General features: G+C 32.7%; 1 protein-coding gene across 1 annotated transcript; it reads right to left on the bottom strand.

Annotated features, from left to right (window-relative positions):
- Positions 1-6,748: 6,748 nt before the first annotated feature.
- LOC11426027 (uncharacterized) lies at positions 6,749-11,582 on the bottom strand. Its single transcript, XM_003615216.4, has 6 exons — positions 11,132-11,582; positions 10,640-10,730; positions 10,388-10,545; positions 7,416-7,443; positions 7,145-7,253; positions 6,749-7,030 (listed from the first exon to the last, which is right to left on the bottom strand). Exons 1-6 carry the CDS (start codon positions 11,333-11,335, stop codon positions 6,949-6,951), a joined length of 672 nt encoding a protein of 223 aa, XP_003615264.1. The 5' UTR covers positions 11,336-11,582; the 3' UTR covers positions 6,749-6,948.
- Positions 11,583-13,206: the final 1,624 nt, after the last annotated feature.

A 13,206-nucleotide genomic window follows, 5' to 3' on the forward strand; every position in this document is an offset into this window, starting at 1 on the left:
CCCATGAGTATATGCTTACTCGGAAGAAAATTGCAATTTTGTATGTTTTGATTGAAAAATCAAAATGCTCTAAAACTTTGCAAATCCTTTTTATGTATTTTTATAGATGTCTTTAAAAAGAAACAACTCAAAATTCAATCTCTAGGTCGAGATTTTTGTTGTTTTGTTATTTGAGTTTTTTGCGCTTTAAAAATTCATAATTAATTCTTTCCTTGTCGGACAAATCTAATTATGCGTCAAAAGCCTTATTCAAATGTCTTAAACATGCTTGGAAAAAATTATGAAAAACTTCAACATCTAAGTAATTTTTCTGGACTTCACATATATTATAGGGTCAAAAATATAAAAGACGCTAAATTTACAAGATTAGAATACGTATCTTTGTTTTTACAAGGTCATTTTCCAGACTTGATGTATATTTCAGGGTCAATTTGAATAATTAACCTTTTTATTATTGTCTTAAACAAATTTGTTCATTTTATGATCATTTCACGGAGAAGGAGTCAAATTTGTTCATTTTATATAAATGATCTTCTCCAAAAAAACAACAGTTATGGAACTCTCTTTCTTCTCCAGAAAAACAAGAGTTGTGGAGATGTTAGTATTACTCATCTTAATCTTCTCCTTCTCCATCTCCACGGCCGACTATGCCCCGTCTCCCCAAAACCCGTTCGTTAATACCACCTACTCCCCCCTCCTCCTTCAGATAAGGGCCTGTTTTATAGACATGATAAGAGATTCCTTTCTCAAAAATATTATAATTTTTTTTTACGTAAAACCATATTTTAACATGTTAAACATGGCTACAAAAAATAATGAAAAGATTAAACTTCTAGGTCACTTTTTTGAACTCCGCGTATATTACATGATTAAAAATTTAATACTTTTATGATCGTATAATTTCTCTCCCTTCCCTTCCCTCTCCAGCAAGCCGGCCCTAGTTTTCCCTCTATAGGTTTTCTCTTCTTAATTTTCCATTGAGGGGTGGTTTTGGGTCAATTCTTGACCTGAAATCACCTCCTCTTCATCTTTTTTTTTTCTTTCTTTCTATATTTCAATATAAATAAGTGATTTTCACATAGATCTAGGTTTTTTCTTTGTGATTTCATCATCTAAGTGTGGTGGTTTGTTGTTCGTCGCCTTTTGGGGCGCTATTTGATTTCCCGTCTTCTTGCGGTGTTCATTTGATTCATATTGAATATTGATTATTCGATCAAAGATATGGGTGTCAACGTTGCAGATCTGGAGGCCATAGATATTCCGGTCACTTTAATTTTATCATATATTTTTGTAGGCATTATACCATTATATGCTATTAACTTGGATGCTGTGAGTATGTTCGTAGATTCATCTTTTACGTTTTTAGCGGTGTTGAATGATGTAATCTCTCGATTTGAATGAATGAATATCATTTCGTTTTTGTCAAAAAAAAATTAATACTTTTGTGAAAATCTCAAAGTTAAAAAAATAAATTATTTGCTATCTTATTATTACTAGTGTTGTTGCCTCCTCTTGCGCGCGCACGCACACAATTTTAAAAAAAAAAAAATTAGGGCATAAAGCAAGGACTTTACTGCTGCATGTAACCTACTACCTTCCCTTTTAATAGCATACTAACGTTTAGACGGACACTTCCATACTTATCTGTCCGTTTTTTCTACTGCGCTAATGTATTTATATAGTAGACATGTCTCTTTGTATAAATTAATATATAATATTCATACACATATATAATTCAGTTAACATCGTGTAGAAGAGTATAATATATAAAGCTTATGATATAAGAAATAAAAACCTAATGAATAGAGATCTCTTGTTGCCCTTCTGTCTGCTTTTATTTTTGTTCAAGTCAAATGAGATTCATCATTTTTCTATAAATTTGTCTAATTTTATATATAATATGTTTTTTTTTTATATAATTTAATTTCAACATAAATATGAATATGGATTAAGTTAAGGTCTAAAGTTTCTCATTCATTTCATGACTTAACTTGAAACTCACGATTACCTGCCAGCCTGTTTCAATATTGTCGAGACTAAATACACCATCCAAAATCCAAATTTGAGACAGACTCAACTCGTTTGGTTGTTGAATTTTTAGGCGCCAAACGTTTATAGTTGCCTTTGATCCATAGATACGATCTCCCTTCACATAAGCTAGGGCATGCTAATTGCTCCAACAAAGTAAAACCAAAAAGAATAAAACAAATACATAAAATCAGGAGATAATACAACAACAAAAAGCATTTCTTTGTTACAGAAAGTTATGGAGACCTTTTTTTCGAAACTATTAATTGGATTTCATCTAGTTTGTGATGAATTGAGAACAATACGAAATGCAATTACAAACGGCTAAAAAAAGTTTTTTTTTTTTTTTTTTAGAGAAAAAAAGAAGTTAAAATCAAGTAATTTTTTATTTCATATAATATTGTTGAAGATGAAATTGAATTTTATTATTCATTAATGACCAAGTAAATTTCTATATTGCTCAAAAAAAAAAGTAAGTTTCTATATTTTTTTGTTAGAGACCAGCTTAAATATTTACTCTCCTTTTTAAAATAAAACTTATACTCATTGTTGGATCCTCAGGACAGCCCTAAAGACTAATAATCTTTCGATGGTGAAAATTAAGATTGACTTCATCTAATGAGACATTTTATTATATACACAAAGCTTAAGTAGGTCTTTCGTCCCTGCAAATATAGGTCATTGAATTTTCGTCCATGAAGTTACTAATCCTTCCAAACTGCCACTGCAAATATTAATCATTTGACTTTTGATTATAAATAGGTTTTTTTTGGTGAGGTGGGTTGTCATTAGCGACGTGGTGCCCATGTGGCAAGTGATGATTGGGCGAGGTGGTTGGCTTAAATATGTCTTTCGTCCCTGCAAATATAGGTCATTTGAATTTTCGTCCCTAAAGTTACTAATCAGATGTAATTAGGACTATTTTTCAAATGATTAATATTTGCAGTGGCAGATTGGAAGGATTAGTAACTTCAGAAACGAAAATTCAAATAACTTATATATTTATATTGACGAAAGACCTATTTAAACCTATACACAAATATGCTGCAAATATAAAGAATAGTATTCTATACATAAATATGTTGTAGGCACATGAACATAGAGTTATTGTTGCTAATGTCAGATTCAATTTACCCTCTTTTATATCCTTTGAAACAGCAACATTGATTGTCCATCAACCACAACTGCATTAGGCTCCTCTTCAATTTCTCCCCCATCATCATGAACCCAACTCACAGAACTGGTTCTTTATGTTGTTGCAAGAACAAGACTCACGACGGCCATTCTAAGAGATTCATTATTATTGAATCATCGAAACAAAAACAAAAAGAATTCAACTTTTTCTCTCTTATTTCCGGAAGAAACTCAAATCAACTTTCTCTCTCATTTTGACAAAACTCAAGCTTCATGTCGATCATAAAAGCAATATCATCCATGCAATTTACACTCCTGCTATAAGTAGAATATCTATATACAATCCCAATAACGTGATTTCAGAAATGGTGGCTAGTAGCAGCATGTAAATTTTCAGCTGGTGTTTCTAACTAGATGCAAAAAGAGTAAGATAATAACTACAAATTTTGATACGTCTCATTCATAGAACTAAATGGTAACAAAGGAATACTGGAAGTGTGGGCCTCATTACAAGTAAAATTTTAGCCTATAAGATTTACTACAACACACGATAAGCAAACTCTACTTTAAATATATGGAAATGCTAACGAGTGCCCCTAGGGCACTCTTTAAGGGCCATGAGTGCTAAGTAGTTCATCGAAGTCTAACAAACTCAATGACATTTTAATGCCCTAAACATAAAAACTTATATAAATCAGTCAGAAGATTGAATCACCAACATACATGGATGAAATCATATATATTGGCAGTGTCAGAGGCAATATCCAATAAGGGTCCTCTTGACACAACTGTGTATTTTCTATCCCCTGCTACAAATTTACCTTTGAACAAAACACAAATGAAGTTGTATGTGTAATTGCAAGACAGAGTGTCTACTTTGTCAGCAAGTATAAGTTTGTCAACAATATAAGTTGTACAGTTGCATAAGCTTTTGTGTTATTAATGCCCTAAACATTGAGATCTAAGCAATACATTGAAATTTAAAAATACACACTAAGAGAAGTATAAAAATAAAAATAAAAAGGATGATGATGGTGATGATAAGACAGTAGTGAACTAAAACTAAATACATTACAAACCCCTTAGAATAGATTCAGCTCTTCCATTATTTGATTTTCCAAGAATGTAATGCTTGAGGTTCTTACAAAAATTGATAACTATAATTTGGAAGCCTTTATAAACATGCTGTCAAGCATATTGTGCAATTTTACTATTGAAATCCTAAGGCAATGCAGTAAATGACAGCACATAAGTTTCATGCTAAATTGATGAATCCTACATGGTGAATTCATTCAATATGCAGAAAATCAATTAAGAAATAATATTTTTCTTAATGATATGCAGAAATAAATTCATTCTGTTTCTTAATGATATTAAGAAATAAATTTGCAGAAAATAAATTCATTCAAAACTTTTTTTTAATCAGAAAAATATCATTAAGAAATAAATTTGCGACGTGTGAAGTGGCAAGCAAGGCTTATGTGTCATTCCAAATGTCAAATGGCAAGGTTACAGGGACCAAATCCAAAAACACAAATTTACAGAGGGACGAAATTCAAAAACGAATAACAAAATTTTAAATTAAAAACCTTGTGTTTCTTTCTTCATCTTCTTCCTTCCTCTTCTTCATCATCTTCAACCTCACCTTCATCAACATTCATCAATCTTAATCAAACTCATAAAACATAAATTATACATTCAAACTCTTTAATCAAAATCTTATTTTCTATTTCCATCAAAATCTTCTCCTTCACCAGATTCAATGTATTCCTAATTTAAATCATACTCAAACCCTAAAATCTCCACATCTACACCCAAATTGCATCTCTTTTCTTTAGATATACTATATAGTATAATAAACACTTTATGGATCCTTGTTTTGGTTCTTTTTTTATTTCCTTCTATCGATTCATAATCACCAAAAATTAATTGTACCCATAAATCTTCAAACAACAACAACACATAACTTGAATTTAATTCTACTGAAACCTTCAAAATTTTACATTAAACCACACAACAAAAACAACAACCCATTAAACCACACACCAATTGCATTTTTTTCTTTCGAGCAACACATTTTTTCTAGCAAATTTTAGAGACCCAATTTTCCAAAAGATGCTAATTTGAAACATTGCAACGTTCTTCCAGCCATAAAAAATCCTATCATATTCGTAGGTTTGTTTGATCTAGGCTTATGTTCTAGTCCACATTGACGAAATTAAAATTGGAATTAGAAGAAGAAGATTTGGGTTTTGGGTTTCTTCTCAACATCCTTCATATATATTTTTCTTCATTGAAGTTTTTTTTCCTTCCTTTGTTTAATTATGTTGTGTCCCAAATATGGAATTGAAAGAAGGGGGAGAATTGAGAATTAAGAAAGAATATGTTTAAAAGAAAGAGTTTAAAAGAAGAGTTTAATAAGAGGAAATGGAAAATGAGATTTTGATTAAAGAATTTGAATGTTTAATTTATGTTTTATGGGTTTGATGAAGATTGATAAATGTTGATGAAGGTGAGATTGAAGATGATGAAAATAAGAAGGAAGAAGATGAAAAAAGGAAATCAAAGTTTTTAATTTAAAGTTTTGCTAAGTCGTGTTTTTGAATTTCATCCCTCTGTAAGTTTTCGTTTTTGGATTTAGTCCCTATAACCTTGCCACTGGACATCTGGAATGACACATAAGCCTCACTTGCCATGTCACACATCGCCGTGTCAGCTGCCGTCAGACACATAAGCGTTTTTGTAACAAATGCTGACGGCAGGGACCAAAAGCAAAATGTTTATAATTTACAGGGTTTGTTTTAGAACAAAAAAAGATACAGGGACGAAAACAAAAAACACGCGAACTTAGAGGGACGATTTACATATTTAAGCCTATATTTTAATATATATTTTCATTTTTATAAGTATAATATATTATATTAAGCTATTATTTTTTCTTTTTAATTCTTTTAATACTACATATGAGTTTAATTTAATCAATTTTGTTTCTATTTCATATGTTAAAAAAAAACGATTGATTATAACATATTATAATCAATGGTTTTTACTTTGTACTATTAATTTTTTTATACTGTTGCATTCTTTATTTGGCTTCCTATTCACACATGATTTCAATCCATTCTATTTTAGTTTGTATATTTTTATTTTTTTAGGGATGGTTTGTATATTATGTATGATCATTCTTTTTTATTTCCTGTATACATACGTCACAATCAACAAACCAAAAGCAAAAAGGATTCAAAAGCAAAAAGGATTCTACTTGTGTGTTGTTGTTGTGATGTTATTTTGTAGACGTCGCAATTGTTATTGTCGTTGATGTGCTTTGTGGGTGTGTTGGTGTTTGTTTTGAGCTGACGGACGTTTATTGAAGTTGTTGGAAGAAAAAAAAAATTAAGATTTTGTGTATTGGGTTTAATTTCATTTTGCTAGAAAGAAAAGAAAAAAAAAACAAGTTTATTGAAATTTTCTGGGTTTGATGTTGGAGAGAAAGGAGAAGATGAAGAACAAATCTGCGTTTTATTTTACTTTATTTTATGTTTTTTTTTTAAAATAAATAATGACGTATAATCATTTACACACGTGGAAAGAAAATAAATGAAAAAGATATTTATTTACACAATCAGTGTGCCACATCAGCGTTTTTATCCAATCAGATGGCATGGCACCAGGGTCCAAATTCAAAGAATCTTCATATTACACGGTTGGAATCTAAACATTTTTTTTACAGGGGAGGGGGTAAACCATAACTCGCCTCACATTGTTTCTCCAAGATGCATGGACAAATCAGAGCAGCTTTGATATCACTTGACAAGATGTCCAGAATGCTTTAGTTGCAGCCCTTAGGATAACAGGGTTTTGATATATCCTATTTAAGAATGAAAAATTAAAGTGCCGGGCACTTGTTAAGGAATTTATAAAAGGAAACATTGTATTGGAAATCATAAAAGGACCCATAATATGTGTTTGCTATATAGCTCACCCAATGGCTGTAGCACCCCATGATGCAACATTATATATAACTTTGCTCCCATCCCAGGCCTTTCGAAGCTTCCCCTTTTTCTTTTTCACAGAAAATGTCTTGCTGAGAGCTGATATAAACATGGCAAAATAAACTTTCAGAAACTCATTCCCAATCTTTTATCTAATTAGCAATAACTGTCTGAACTCTGACGTTGAGCACAAAAATTTATCTGGATAAAAAGGTAGCCAAGAATAAGATATCATATTAGAAGAGAAGCAACCAGACTCACCATCCTGGAGTTGACTTGGAGTCAAATCCTGCAAAAAGCATAGCGATCAATTAGAGAAAGGATGAGCAACAGTAGAAATCTTAGATAAAACAACACATCAAATATAATATGTTTCCTGCTATTGATCACACAGTCAGACATACTTAAAACCACTTTCTTCACTGGAAGAGAGAACAGAAAAGAAACACATATAGGATGCAACTTCCCTCTCTAGCAAGATCGTGTGTTAGCTAGAAGTTTGTAGAAGAGGGGAAGATACAATGATCTGTTGCTGGCTACGCAAAAAATGTTGAAGAATGGGCCGTACCAACTACCCCATTCATACAACAATGAGTAACATATAAAGAATTAGTTGGGCAAAATGGCCCAATGCCCATCTCTTAACCGAAACAAATAACCCTAGTTTTCCATTCCCTATCTCCATCAGCAGAAACAGTTCAGATCATCTTTCCCCTTCTTTTGCAAACACACGAACTAACTAGAGACGAGAAATGGTCACGCAGGACGAGCAGAGATGGCAGCACAGATAGTTGCAAAGAGACAGTCAGCCAGAGACAGTCGCACAGAGATCATTGCGCAGACAATCATCATTTTTGGGATCGCTTTGAGACAGACAGATCTCTCTCGGGTAGCAAGATCGTAAAATCATGCGAGTTTACGATTTAACTCGCTATCTTGAAAAGACTGTAGCAAAGCACCTACAGACATCATACCATGGAAAAGACAAACAGATGATCTGAATATATTTCTTCCTCAATAACTTAATGGTAATAGGGTTGCACGAACAATCTAGATTTATATCCCCGAAAAAGACCAGGAGCTGTAACATGAAACCATAGAGGAAGGGGTGTCTATCTGGTATTTTGTTAATGCAATATTCAATTCTAATGTTTTTCCTGATATTCAAACAATACCATCTTCAAAATGGACATTTTTGTAGAGAAAACGGGCTTTGTTAACTTAATCATTAAGCAAATAAGTTTCCAGTTTAACTTAGGAGGTGTTTGTTTCATGGATGCAAAAATTATTCCTAGGATTACCTTTACCGGGAATGTAATGACAGGAATTTTAATCCAAGAAATCTTTCAAAAAGCTGTTTGGTTGACAATTTAAACTCCTGGGTATATTTTTCTAAAATTCTTAAAAATAAGTAAATATTCTTGGATTACATCATACACTACAATTAAATAACATCATAATTCCTAAAACACCCCTACATATATATGCAACATTTACAAAAAAAAAGTACAGACTTACGATAATGGTGAAAATATTATATAAAAAATAATTGTCATATCTTTGAACTATAAAATGCACAACAAAAAAGTCATTTTTTGCTGTTGAAAAAAATAATAATTCAACGTTCAAGTCTTTGATGGCAATCTCTCTAAAGCAAAAAAAATTTTGGTGAAAAATCTAGTGCAAACGTTTATTAATTTCATGTATTGGATTTAATGTACCAAAATATACTTAACATATTTGGATAAAAAATTCAGCTATACAGATAATTCCTCAAAACCAACACACAAAATACGATAGTTCAATAGGAAGAAAACCATCATGTAATAGGCAGTTGAGGGGTACAATTGTGTCTTATGCAAAAAAGTAACCGTTACAGCCGACGTCTCCACTTGGGAATGAAATGTTCCCACGTTGTAGGGGAGGAAATGAAAAGCCTGGCTTTGTGGGAGTAAGAAGTTCGTGGGTATAGTTATTTCCTGGGAATAATTGTTTATTCCTTTAGGTTGGAAATTCCGCCTTAATTGCGGTCCTCCCCTAGTAGCCTAAATTGCGACCTTTGGTTAACCTTCATTGCAGCCTCCAACACTTTCATTGTGTTGGCTTTGAGGGGGTGGATTTAGTCCCACATCGGATAGATAGGACTCTTGAGAAGAGTTTCTAAAGAAGAGGCACTCCTCACCTTACAAGCCGGTTTTGTAAGGTTGAGTTAAGCCTCAAATTTCAACATGGTATCAAAGCCTATCCTAGATCTATCGTTGGGCTTCCCGCATCGTCCACGCTTCAGGCCCATTGGGCCGGGCTGAAGCGTGAGGGGGTGTGTTGGAAATTCCGCCTTAATTGCGGTCTGCCCCTGGTCGCCTAAATTGCGACCTTTGGTTAGCCTTCATTGCAGCCTCCAACACCTTCATTGTGTTGGCTTTGAGGGGGTGGATTTAGTCCCACATCTTGAGAAGATTTATAAAGAAGAGGCACTCCTCACCTTCCAAGCCGGTTTTGTAAGGATGAGTTAGACCCCAAATTTCAACACTTTATAACAAACATGGGTATTATTTTTTCCCATCTAATATTCCTGGGAATAAGTTTGGAATCTCCCAAACAAACACTCCCTTAGACCAACAATTAATAGTGCATTATATAACTATTCTATTCATGTCAGGTAACTTGTGTGCAAATAGTTGTAATTGAACCCAATTATATGCATACTACCACCATAAATAAACAGCATTGATTTCCACTAACACAAAGCAAAACTGTAGAATCACAGTAAACCAAACACTAAAAAAGTAAAGCAAACGAGGTTAAGAATCCATGTCCATCAATTGCAATTCAAGAACATACGAGACACAAACACAATAATCTGGACAGCAATTAAAGATTTTAGTAGTTTTTAATAATATTCAACAAAGATAAGAAGAACCAAAGAAACAAAAAGCATTTAAAATACCAACAAATCCGAGTTGCTTAAAAAGCATATATATAGGACAACTTAGACAACCTTAGAAAAGGTTATGGCAGAACAATAAACAATTCCACACATCCTTTCAGGAAACTCCCAGAATTATTTCCCCAGGTGGAATTTACAGCTCAACTGACAAGCATAAATTAAGATTTCCATGTTGGTCTAATCAATGCAGTCATTCATAAAAACACCACAAATCTACCATATACTCAGGCATGGCAGAGCCTTGAGCGTTATAACAAAAGAATATGCAGATAACAACAATACATACCTTGGTTTTCTTAAGGGACAACAAATATGCAGCCATAAAGCATGCAATCCCATCCACTATATCATCTTGTCTAACAAGAACATAATCTTCTTCGTCAGAAGTGTCAACACCTTCCCAAAGATCATTTTCGCTGATCAAATCCCAAGAATTACCTTCTTCTGCAACAATGCAAGCAAATTTAATCTGATTACAATCTTGACAACAAAGAAAAAATTTGAGACACTGAGAGCACCGAGATGATTGATTGCATACCGGTTGTGTTCTGATAAACCGACGCCTGTGCACACTCTAACTTGTCAAGGAAATCAGGACACTCAAGTCTAGATTTGAGCAAGTCACACAACTGCAAGATGGAAAATGAAAGAATCAAGTCAATCAACAGAACAACGGCATCAACTATTTATATCACAACTCTACTAGTAATAAATACTTGCATCAGCACGCCGGTGTTTTCGTTGTACTACATTTGTCCCTAAATACAAGCTCAATTTCAATTTCAAATCTACCCGTAATTAATACTACTAAGTAAAAAAGTTGAATTCATACGCAAAATGAACACATTAATACGAAAAAGGAGCTTATGATACAAATGTGTTTTAATCAGCTTACTTATTTCAAGTCTAAATGAAAAAGTAAAATTCAAATAATCCTCTTAAGCCAGAAATTTTGTGATGAAATTAAGTTGAAAGCTAATTTTGATTGATGAAATTATAGCAGAGAATTAAAAAATGAAATTGGATTAACCTGATCGGCTTCTGGATCGGGAGGTGTAGAAGGGAGAGGTTGTTGGTTGGAATCAGAAACGTCGTCGTTTTCATCATCATCATCAGCATCGTCATCGGAAGAAGCGTTGATTAGTTCAAGGGCTCTTTGACACTGTTCCAATACGGTTTGAAGGGTTTTTCTCTTGACCCGAACCGGGTTTGGATCGGCGATTATAGCTTCCATTCCTCTTCCGGTTCGGAGAGAATTGATAAACGTGTTTCGGATTTGGGAACCCTAGAAGAAGATGATAATGAAAAGGGGAAAGGTAAGAGGAATATTGTTTTGTTTTTTTTTATTGTGTTGTGGTGAAAAGAAAGAGGAAAGAGAAACAATCACGTGACTTGTTTAATTCTGAACTGGAATGTTGTCGCGTGAGTGTTTTGCCTTTGTCTCTCATAGAAGAAAGAAACATAGATCATGCACCAAACCTGTTTCAAAAAAAATCATGTACCAGAATTATTCATAAATGACAAATTTTTTATTGTTTTTTTATACCTATTATATTTTTTTTATTGTTTTTTGGATACTTATTATATTTATGTTGTTTTTTTAAGGAACTTATTATATTTATGTTGTGATTAGCGTTAAAAATGATGTTTATATTATATGTTGTTTGGACGAGTTTTGGTTTAAGTTTGCAAATAAAATTGTAGATTTATCTTTGTCATTTAAAGATTTTTGATTTTACACCCTCAAGACGGTTGATTGTGCAAAAATGATAATGTGACGTATTGATTTGGATGATTGTGTACAATTGATGACATGGGCATGACGAGTTAAGATTCTCTCTGTTTTTCAAAATAAATAGAGGATACAGTTTGGAGAGAGATAGATACAAAAAAGAGATGGTGGATATTTTAATTAAATGGGTTTCACCATCATTAATTATTATATATTTTTCCAAGATTTTTTGTATTTTTATCTCTCAAAATGGTGGAAATGGAAACAATTATAAATGGAGAGGATCTTGACTCGGGCATGGCACACTAACCTTGATTTTTTATTTAATTTTTTTTCAATTGCTTTTTTAAGGATACTTTTTTTTATTACTCAACAATTCTTTTCAAAAACAATTTCATATTAAAAAAAAAAACACATTAAACAAGATAAAAATCAAATTCTTCATCTTCATTATCAACCTCTTTACATTCATCATCAAACTCATTCAAAACTCATCTTTCTTCATTTCAAACCCATAACTCTCTCTTCATCTTGAATCTTCCCATAACTCTATTCGAAATATAAAAAAATCCATAATTTTAATCATCTTCTCCCCACCCATTTGACTCATCTCCCCTCATCTCAAACTCATCGTCCCAACTAACTCTGAAATCTCACCAATATTCACTCTCTTCTTAGTAGCAATCAGAAATTAAACCTAAATTAGACATAAATTGGAACAAACTCATATTGATTATTCAAAATTTGGAGCACAACCATACTCTCTCTCTCTCTCTCTCTCTCTCTCTCTCTCTCTCTCTCTCTCTCTCTCTCTCTCTCTCTCTCTCTCTCTCTCTCTCTCTCTCTCTCTCTCCATCCCTCCAATGTAGTTTAATTTTTCTGCCTTATTAAAGTGTTTGTTTTATTAAGATCGATATTTCGATTTCTACTCGTTACAGATTCTTTGTTGAAATCTAGTCTGATTTTTCTGCCTTATTACAGTGTTTGTTTTATTGAGATCGATAGGTCAATTTCTACTCATTACAGATTCTTTATTGGAATGTAGTCTGATTTTTCTAACTTATTACGATGTTTGTTTTATTAAGATCGATTGGTCGATTTCTACTCATTAAAGATTCTATGAAAGATGACTTCGGTATCTAACACTAAAGATTTAGAGACTTTAATATTCTAGTCACTTTGATTCTATCACTTTAGTAGGTACTTTTCCATTTGTGTTATGTTTTAGCTTTGCATGTGTTTTTTTTGCATCAATGGAAGAAGGAAACCGAGAAAAGATGGCTGACAGGTGGAGTCGTGGTTCAGAAGGGTCCAATCATATATCAAAATTGTTTGAAAATTGCAAACTTTACAATTGCTTTATTGTCTACATA

The sequence above is a fragment of the Medicago truncatula genome, chromosome 5, assembly GCF_003473485.1.
Source record: "Medicago truncatula cultivar Jemalong A17 chromosome 5, MtrunA17r5.0-ANR, whole genome shotgun sequence".
NCBI lineage: Eukaryota > Viridiplantae > Streptophyta > Magnoliopsida > Fabales > Fabaceae > Medicago > Medicago truncatula.